Source organism: Chenopodium quinoa, unplaced genomic scaffold (genome assembly GCF_001683475.1).
Source record: "Chenopodium quinoa cultivar QQ74 unplaced genomic scaffold, ASM168347v1, whole genome shotgun sequence".
In the NCBI taxonomy this organism is placed as follows: domain Eukaryota; kingdom Viridiplantae; phylum Streptophyta; class Magnoliopsida; order Caryophyllales; family Amaranthaceae; genus Chenopodium; species Chenopodium quinoa.
This window is the reverse complement of record NW_018743327.1, coordinates 69,879-80,123: the sequence shown is the minus strand read 5'-3', so window position 1 is coordinate 80,123 and position 10,245 is coordinate 69,879. Positions and strand designations below refer to the sequence as shown.

The 10,245-nt window shown below is 34.5% G+C and overlaps 2 protein-coding genes across 2 annotated transcripts; one reads left to right on the top strand and one right to left on the bottom strand.

The window, feature by feature from the left end:
• The first annotated feature begins 540 nt into the window (after positions 1-540).
• LOC110737352 (cyclic dof factor 1-like) lies at positions 541-4,045 on the top strand. Its single transcript, XM_021917702.1, has 3 exons — positions 541-1,144; positions 2,218-2,338; positions 2,603-4,045. The coding sequence occupies exons 2-3, from the start codon at positions 2,321-2,323 to the stop codon at positions 3,587-3,589; spliced, it is 1,005 nt and encodes a 334-aa protein (XP_021773394.1). The 5' UTR covers positions 541-1,144; positions 2,218-2,320; the 3' UTR covers positions 3,590-4,045.
• A 212-nt stretch (positions 4,046-4,257) lies between these two features.
• On the bottom strand, positions 4,258-9,172 carry LOC110737351 (probable inactive leucine-rich repeat receptor-like protein kinase At3g03770). Its single transcript, XM_021917701.1, has 7 exons — positions 7,547-9,172; positions 6,824-6,957; positions 6,426-6,666; positions 6,138-6,331; positions 5,976-6,022; positions 5,569-5,680; positions 4,258-5,290 (listed from the first exon to the last, which is right to left on the bottom strand). The coding sequence occupies exons 1-7, from the start codon at positions 8,865-8,867 to the stop codon at positions 5,036-5,038; spliced, it is 2,304 nt and encodes a 767-aa protein (XP_021773393.1). The 5' UTR covers positions 8,868-9,172; the 3' UTR covers positions 4,258-5,035.
• Positions 9,173-10,245: the final 1,073 nt, after the last annotated feature.

Here is a 10,245-nt window from a genome sequence, read left to right as displayed (position 1 = left end):
CACAACATTTAAAAAGTGCTTCAAAAATAGCATGGATAAGAACGATAGTCGTACTGAAAGGAGTATCCAAATTCCTCAAAAAGTGGGGATCGTGCATCACATTGACATCGCCAAAAAGTGTCCAAGAAATTAACGTCAGCACTAAATTTCAGCCACGAAAATTTATGTGGCCTAGCTTTCACCTTTTTGCTGACTCACTTGCACATCTGGCCTCTTTCTAGAGCTTTGCTGATTCATTCGGATAGTACATCTATTAATTTACTACGGAGTACTCCATATTATATTCTTTTTCAAATCAATAATTTTCACATCGAAAATTTCACCTCAATTTGTAGTGCCTAGGACATTATTTAATTTTCCCCATCCCTTTTTATTTTACTCCATATTCTTTTTGGAAATATCATTAATAAATTAGTTTGTTTTTATTTTTAATAATAGAGGTTATAACTTTATTCTCACATGAAATACATTTTTCTCAATTATTTTTTTATCTCTTATTAATTTCACAAGTAAATAATGTCAAAGAGGCAAGCAATTGGTGACGGAGGGATTAAGCATGACCGAAATTTTATTATTGAATTATGGATCACTTTGGTTTTTACATTTGGCCTTTTTTTTGTATTTGTATTTTCTATGACTCTTAAAACTGCTACATTTAATAAAAATTGCAATTTAGATAATAAACTTTGACCATATTTTTAACAAATACGAGTATTTCATATAGAGTATAAAAAATGAGATAATGGAAGATGGTAGTTTCTTAAATTTTATTTGAAATTGTATTAACTCATCAAAGCTTATTTATTCTTAAATTAATCAAAATACAATAAACTTACAAAAAAAAAAAAATGTACATATTTCCACCTCAGACTTTCTCAGTAGAAAAAAAACCAAGTGACTTTGCCACCATAGACTTCCTCTGTTTGAAACTTAGAGACAGGCTGTTATTGTTTACAACAACAACAACAAAAAAAAAAAAAAAAAAAAAAAAAAATTCTTTCACATCATATTTAAGATTCTTGACAAAATCACATTTAGTTGTTGGATTATAAATTCCAAAGATTGATATAAACCCAATTATGCTGCTATTTAGATTTCTTTGGAAATCATCTTTACTTTATCATTAGCTTGATTCAATTCTGTGGTAAGTTTATCTTCCTTTCTTACAAATAATGCTTATGATTTTCACTTCATATGCTCTTTAATGATATACGGAGTATGGAGTTATGTATGTATTCACAAATTATTAATGTGTTAATTGTTTTATAGTATGATTAATTAAAAAAAAAAAAAAAAAGGTTGTGATGATGAATGATTTATGTTTATAAGATATTTGTAATTATAAATTTAGAGTTTTTCTTGATTGATATAACTTAAGAAGTTAATCTCAAAGTTGACAATGTTTGATTGTGAATACCTATGTTTTTTTTTTTTTTTTTTTTGGTGGGAAATACCTATGAATTAATATACCGAAAAATATGAATTTTAGTTAAGGGTGGTTTCTACTTTGTCTGTTTCTAATCCCCAAAACAGGAAAAACTTTAAGAGACAAGGAAAACCCGTTTAGCAGGGCTTATTTATGTTCCTCGAAATTTTAATTATTTTTTGGTTATTACAAAATTCTGACTACATATTTTATTCTTGAGGTATCATCTGAAATCTGCGCAAATACTGATATTGAATTCTAAGCTTTTTAAGAGTTGAGGTCTCTAAATTGGATAAAAACATAGCCTGATACTCTGATGACAGTGATCTGTTGTTAGAGACCAGCCTGTGAACCGTGTGAAGTATCTTGCTTGTATATAGATGTCTTTGAAGCTGTTTGGCTTAACTTTGGTTACGATATACTCGTATATAACTTAAAGGGGAATGAATGATTGGAAAAATAGTTACTTCTAGCTGTGTTCTGTTCCTTTGTTCATTAAGGTTTTGTATCTATGAAGCCTTGTGTTTGTATTTTTCTGGATTTCGAAGCCTTTTCCATATCAGGACTAGGCTTGTCATATCCAAAAATATCGCGTCTTCTGCTCATATCAGGTTCTCCCATTAGGAAGTAGAAGTACTAGTAAAACTAAATTTCAGCAAGAAGTGTATACTGATGGGTCTTATCTGTTGATTTTGTTTAACATTTGAAGTTAATTTCTCTCTGAATTCAGAGATCTTTATAACAATTGCAGTGTGGTCTGAGCTGTATTTGACACGATATAATTGCTGCAGTTTGCTGACATTGCTGTCAAAGTCCTTGAACTTGTGCTCGTTTGTTACGTTTATTCAATGTTGCCTCTGATCACTTCCAGAACCAGTAATTTGGTTTGTCAAGATGGTAATCGAGGATAAGGTATATATCTTTTTTTGGTTTAAAGCATTCTTCAAAGTTATAATGTTGAATACAAGTATATATCATGAGAAATGCTAATTGTAGCTCTGAGTCCTATGCATAAGAAATTAGGACGCACAGAAATAGTATACATTTGATAACATTGAACAATGCAAGGTGTGTTCGTCATAATTTTCCATGTAATATACGAAGTACATTATGCTCCGTATATGGTTATGGGTTTATATCATTTTACATTATAAAATGATCACTCTTGAACATCAGGTATCATCCCCTGGAACAATCAATATACCAGAGAACACCTTCACCAATGAAAGTTCTGGTGATGAAAAAGGAGTTTTAAGCTTAGAGTATCCAGAAGTCATATCTTCTGCACAACAATATACTGAAGCCGCAGACATAATTCCAGAGGCAAGCAAAGCTGCTAGCATGATAGAGCTTGATAAACCCGTGTCTTGCCCACGCTGCAACAGCATGGAAACAAAATTTTGCTATTTCAACAATAGTAATATTAACAAGTCTAGACACTTTTGTTGGAGTTGCCAAAGATACTGGACTATTGGAGGAGCTATAAAAAATCTTCCCATTCGATCAGGTCAATGCAAGAGTAAACATGCATCTTCGCGTCCCCTACCTTTAACTACACCGTCTGATAAGCTTGCTATTGAAGAGCCTGGAAAGCTTTCAGAAACATTTTCCATTGCCTACAGAGAAAGAACCAGACTCGTTTCATCGAGTTGCTCTTTGATGAGAAACAACAAAGTTCAACATACAATGCAGGGTCCTCCGGAAACTCCTTATCCTTCGAATTTTGATTGGAATGATGAAGCACTGCCAGTTCCTTGGAACAGTCCAACAGTGGGATTGATTCCAGGGGTTTGCATTCCAAACTTTACCAACAGTTCATCTCTGTCAAACTCTGCTGAAAATAGTGGCTGTTCCGGGTATACTTCTCCTCCATGTTTTAGGAAGCATTCAAGGGATCTAAATTCACAAGACGAAGAGAAAAATGACAAGTGTTTAACAAAGACATTGAGAATAGTTATCGATCCTGAGGAGGCTGCAAGAAGCTCTATACGGAGTACATTAGGAATTAAATCTGGTAAAGCTGATAGCATTCGGAATGGGTATATGTTTAGAGCTTTTCAATTCCGGCCTGAAGAAAATGCTGAAATATTAGAAGTTGAGAGGGCATTGGAGGCAAATCCTGTAGCTCTTTCAAGATCACAGAGATACCGTGAAAGCACTTAAAAAAATACTGTGATAGTGTGATTCTCAACTTGAGAATATTGACAGTAGTTCGTGAGTCCACATTCTATGTACTAACAATGTGACTCTTTTAAAGGCATGTCTGGATAATTGGAGGTAATGAATGGATAATGTGGTGGAAGTGATGGAGTAAGAAGTGGTGGACTTGTTACCCTTCAAACAAGGGTAGTAATACTCTGCCACAGCACCACCTCGCAAGGTTAGATACATTATCTCTAATCTGATAATAATATTTCCGGCCAGCATCCCTTGCTCCTCCAACTCGACCACCTCATCCCATCTACCACCTTTTATTAGATTCCATAAGTTCCTTATTAAGTTATTAATACCCCTTTTCAAACATGCCTTTAGATTATCTGTTTGTCATGCTTCATTGATTGTCTCACTGTCAAAACAATTCCCATGTTCTGTACAAGTAGTACGAAGTATTTTGAACCATATCTAATGTCTGGCGTATGCCTAAGCAAATACTACAGTTTCACTGCACTGAGGTAGTGAGGTCTGAGCACTTGTTTGAATTTTAACAGTATTTCAGAACAAAGGCTGGTTCTTACCTTTACGTTTTTCATCTATCATGGCGTATTAAGTTATTAACTACTATGGAGTATTGGATTGTTGAGGGAAAACATTGTTCTTCTGTTTAATCCACTCCTATTGATTAAATGTAATTAACATTATTATGCTATATGAAACTCAAGTATCTCTTTCCTTTGTAAGAAACTACAAAGATGATTCCAAATAAACCAAAAGTGTTGATTATCCTCATAGTCCTTGAATAGATTAAGGAGATCAGTTACTCGAACAGTCAAACTCTTCACTTGACCTCAACAAACTATATCAGCTCCCAAACACTGAACACTTTATAAACTAGAAATTTGGTTTTTTTTTTTTTTTTTAATCTTTTTGAAATTATGCTTCGTATCTAACTGTGTCGGACATAAGTACGTGAGTCTGAGTCGCATAATCGGTGATCCACATTTTGGATCTGATGAGCGATTCCTGTCAGGCTGTCTGCCCAGCACACCACTAACCAACAAATACTGCAACATATTGATCCTCACTTTTACTGATAAGTAAACAAAGCTCAATGCTTGAAAAAAAAGGTGATAAATTTTTAAAAAGGACAAGTACAAGAATTACACATTACATTCAACTACAAGCTTATATAATTGCTGTCATGAGTATTACAACATCCCTCCTCCACACCTTACTCCCCGTCGTAACTTGTAAGTGGTAAATTATTCCTTTTAGATGATAAAGTCCCACATTCCAGAAAAATGGCACTACAATATCTTCAGTTGCTAGCTTACTAAATTTCTGTTCTAGATAGTATATACAGCATTACAGAAAATGATGTACAGAAAACCAGTATATATGCTTAGTCAGGATTCAGGAAGAACAAATAATGTTGAAGTTAAAGATGGATTCTCACTGAGAAGTGAAAACAGGAGATAAGGATCTGTCACTTGAACCATCTACCTGGCCCGATTCCTGAATCTGAGCTGCAAAGTGCAAATTCCAGAGTACATCTTCAATGGATGGTCTATCATTAGGGTCGTTTGAAAGTGACCTTACGCAAAGTTCCATCAATGTCTTCACCGAATTGTCTGGACACTCTTTGTGTACTGCCGGATCCAAAATCTGTTTTCGGGCTATCTTGTCTGCCTTAATGCCAACTTCAAACTGCAGATAAAAACAAAGCATCCATAAATAGTGTTCTATAACATAATAATGGATGAATCATAGGCTATGTTACAGACTTTTCATTTCACCTTTCAGTACTCAAGCCGGACCCTTCGACACATCACCTTGGACAATTCTTTTTCTTTGCTCTACGTTACTAGTACTCGGGCACTTGAACATGTACTCATGTCCTTCAGCCGAGTCCAAGTAGCATAGAGCATAGGAAAAGACAAAAAACAAAGAACACAATCACTTATTCACAGAAATAAAAAACTTACTAAATCTTTTACAACGGATATATCATTATCAGATGTAATTTCTCTTCCAACAATGATTTCCAAGAGAATCACTCCAAAGTCGTAGACATCACTCTTTTCATCTTGCTTCACTCTGCATGAATGCAAGAAATAAAAAAACATTGTTTGTAAAGGATAGCAAATGAAATATTATACATACATTGCAACACAAGGCTCAATATCGTGGAAAAATACTCAACAATCTATGCTCCCATAGCACAGGATAACTGTTTCTTGAGATGTGATGCATTTTATTCATCAAATTTTTTTATAAATAAGATTAAAAAAAATCTGCAGACTTTGGTTGCAGAACAAATCTTCATGCAGTAATTACACATGATTAATCGCATAATCTGAAATGTGATGCCAGGCTAAAATTGGGTACTTACATTGCTTTACCATTTTCTTTGGATCCAGAGGATGGAAGCATATTGGCCTAGAAGAATAATCAAAGTGCATTATGTCAGACTATCAGCTCTAAGCCTTTTTTTTCCCGTCAAAATGAAAGCTTGAGAGTTTAGACACAATAAAAATGATCTCTTGAGTGATACCTTATCCATGTTTTCAGCTAACAAAGGCAGATTATAGCTGTTTAGTTTCACATGAAGGCTATGATCCAATAAGACATTGGTTGTCTTGATATTGTTTGAATACAAACCCGGCATCATCCCTGTTTGGAGAAACTGAATACCTTTTGCAACTTCAACTGCAACGGTGATTCTCTTTGCCCAGGTAGGCTTTTGTCCTTGATGAATGACAAATTTACAGGAAATAAAGTGAGCAAGCATATTAAACAGGCATCTTTGACGACATTAAGCATACTGTGTTAAAGTATTTACCAAAGATGAAATCTCTGAGGTTCCCATTTGTAACTAACTCGAACACAAGATATATTCTGCTTACAGTTGAGTCTTCTGTATTGTACTCAAAGCAATGGCCTAGAGCGCTGACCAAATTAATATGTCTAAGCTTTGATAACAGCTCTATGTCATGAGTGTAGGCTTGTGTTCCACGCCGTTTTCTCACTTTTAAGCATTGAATGGCAACAAGATTATCATTGGCAAGTATGCCCTTGTACACCTGATAATCATCAAGGACATAATTGTGTCACTAAACAAAATAATATTCACAAATTTACTATTTACAAAGTAACTACAAATTATGCTTTTTTAGTAATACAATCTACAAAAACAACTCTGATATGAGAAACCATTTAATGGGGTCGAGAAATTCATACCAGACCAGAAGAACCTTCCCTGATTAGATTTGACGCATCAAAGTTTGCTGTGGCCTCCTTAATCTCATCCAAGAGAAAGTTACGATAAGCAGGAAGACCAAGGGGTCCCAGCTTTGCCATTTGACAGATCTCCCCTGCAACAATGAGTGAATAAAACTGTAACTTTCATAATTGTGGTTACCACCTCCCATTCAAAACTCAAATTCTTCACTGATGTTTTTCTTACAGTATAGGATAATGTTTATAATGACTGGTTCATTTTTGTCACACATACCGCATTATCACCCATTGCATTTACAGCTTGTTTCGCAGGCAATTTTGAATGTGTGGTGATAGTAATAATTTTGCAAGTAAAGTCTCAACATCAATGTCTGTTATAAAACTCTATCCCCTATATCATTCGGTATAAATTTGCATTACATCTCATTATACTTCTATAGTAGCTATTTAGTGGTAATGCAAATTTATGAAAACTTACACTTTAGAGGTGAGAAACATTACCATAGACTTTCTTTGCATAATCACATAAAAACTTTTTACAATCTAACACCTACCAAATTGACCATTAAGTCATTAACACTCATTATAGAAGAATTCTAAGCTCTTTGACAACAGAAAATCAGGTTTTAACTTATTAGGAAAGGTCGGCGACACACACAATGGTTTTCTTCTCAATGAAACAACTCATAACAGTATAAGTAAAGCAGCCACAAAATTGCTTACTTGCATCCAAAAGCAGCTTCGAAGGGTACATCATTGTTACCTTCTCAAGTATAACTCTTGTTTGAGGTTTTTTAAAAGATTGTTTAGAGAATACAAGTCCAACACCCAACACCATAAGACCAGCAAGTGAAGTTGCTCCGACTATGCTCATGGCTACCACAACTTTAGACCCTTTTTCTTTCCCTTTGTGAGGCGAAATCTCCACTGCCAAAGCTTCATTATGACAAAATGCATATGGGTGTTGCCTTTGTCTCCCATTCGACAAACAATTACCCCGGTAATGAATATTTCGACTTCTATTTCTTGATTTTAGACAAGCAGGCAAATCCCCAGTCAAGTAATTGAAAGATAAATCCACAAAGTTCAGGTCTGCACCACAAGTCATGTTCTGAAGTAGCATTCCATGAAACTTATTCCCAGCAATATTGACATAACCAATCGAAGGCAACGAAAGCAAAGACGGCATAAATGGCTCAACAAACTCATTATATGAAACATCCAGCTTCTGAAGCTGATAAAAGGAGCTCATATTATCAGTGATACCAAACCTGAACTTATTCCTCCTTAGTACCAAAGTAACCAATTTATTATGCAAAGTAGGAAAAGTTGGTCCTAAAGAATTGTTCCCTAAATCAAGAACTTGCAAATTAGTCAAATTCCTAAGATCAGGAACTTCACCATTAATGTTATTTATTGAAAGTTGAAGAATCCTTAACCCTTCCAACCTTGATAATGAAGTGGGTAATGATCCATTTAATGAATTATTCTTTAAACTAAGAACAGTTAATTCAGAAAGTGATCCAATCCAAAAGGGTACTTCTCCAATAAACTCATTATGATCCAATACAACAGTTTGAAGATTTCTTAAACCCAAAATTTCCACAGGAATAGTACCATTCAGTTGATTTGAACTAAGATTTAACATTTCAAGAGAAGTTAAGTTACCTATACTTTGAGGGAGAGGACCCCTTAAACCTAAGGACACCAAAGATAGGACCTTTAAACTTGGCAAAGCTGCAAGAGCACCAAATAGAGCTTCCATAGAAATATTACCTGAAACTGGAACAAACCCAATAAACCCTTGAGTATGAATTTGAGTAATGTTTTCTTCATAACATGCAATTGTAAGATATGGGCTTGGTTCAAAGCTGCAAATATCAATGTTTTGGTCTAAACTGTTTATGTTTAATGGGTAGTTCAGAATCTGGTGAATTGTGAAAAATGCCTGTAATTGTGATTGTGGCATCTGATTTGAGAAGTGGGTTTGTAGCAAAATCATGAAAAGGAGGAGCAAAAATGGACACTTGAAAGTTTTTTCCATCTGAGCTCCCCAAGAAAGTTGGCAAAAAAATTCCAAACAGTTAAGGCTTTTTCTAAGGTGTTTTATGACAGGATTTCTGGGGAGTATACATAGTAAATTAAATCTACTGTAGTAAGGGAATACTAGGACAATGTTACACTGACGTTGTTAAGAGATAACGACTCTAACATTGTACGGGGTAAGACTTAACGCTCAGGATCAATAAAACAATTTCCGAGTCGATGACTTAAGTACCATTAGGCATTAGTGCAGTAATAAATAATGAAGGGGTGCAGACAAATACAGTAATGTAATGCAAAGGAGAAATGAAATGAGCAAAGACATTTGTTTGTGCATGTGTCAGAAAAATGGCAACTTTTACTGTCAAAAATGTGAATCCAGCAAAACCACTTGCTAAATTGTGGTTGTGGAGGGAAAATTGTTAATCAAATATTGTATTTTATTCTGTTGTGAAGAAATCAACAAAAGGATAAAGTCATTTTCACCTTTCTAATGTGCTTTTTTGTTTTCTTTGGCGGCAACGTCCGTTTCTGATAGTTCACGGGGTTAATAGTGCACACTAACTGCTCTGTTTCTGTTGAGTCCCTTAGGTTTTGAATGATGGTTTTGAATGATGACAAACAGCTATGGGAAACAGGTTTTAATAAGTGTTGAAAACAGTTGGTGGGAACCAGCTAACATAGAACACTGTTTCCCCAGACAAGTTATTACTTACATGAGTTTTCTTATTGAACTAACTTGTCTTTATACAGGGAACAGTTATATGATAAAAGTGTTATGTACTGGTAGGGAACCAGTATGTACTGTTTCCATGGTTGCTACGTGGTAAAGCAGTCACATACTCTTTATTGTGCATTAACCATGTTACATGTGCAGTAGTTGAGTTGATTCCAAGACTTGGAGCATAGAAGCCTTTCGAAGATATTTCGAAGAAAGATTGTTTGCTCATAATAGAAGTATTCAAGGAAGATTCAAGTCTTGAAGATTACATGAAGAAAAGACGATTTATGCTTTAATATGTTATCTAGGTTTTCATGTAATATGCTCCGTAGTATGCTTGCATGTTTGGGTTATATAAGTGCTTAAAAGTATATTGAAGTATGATATGAAATCTGGTACAAAGTTGGAACAGGTTTCATAACATGTTTCAATTCAGGGAACCAGGTCGGGGAACCAGGTTCACTGTATTCGAGCTGCCGTTTTGGAAAAAGATTTTACAAAAAGATTTTTTTTCGAAAAGATTATTTTGAAAATATTTTGTGCAGCTGGAAATAAGATGAAATATTCTTGGTTACCTAAAAACTAGGAGTATTTATCTTAATTGATTCTATCTTTGTGATTAAATCAAATAAGATAAAAACTTTCCTAAAATTACATT

What these genes read in the sequence shown, in the direction of transcription:
- LOC110737351 (XM_021917701.1), bottom strand. Translation starts at nt 8,867, where the DNA reads ATGGAAAAAACTTTCAAGTGTCCATTTTTGCTCCTCCTTTTCATGATT. An exon ending in AAAGAAAATGGTAAAGCAAT is followed by an intron (nt 5,681 to 5,975) that starts GTAAGTACCCAA and finishes GCATTCATGCAG; the next exon opens with AGTGAAGCAAGATGAAAAGA. An exon ending in TATCCGTTGTAAAAGATTTA is followed by an intron (nt 5,291 to 5,568) that starts GTAAGTTTTTTA and finishes TTTTATCTGCAG; the next exon opens with TTTGAAGTTGGCATTAAGGC.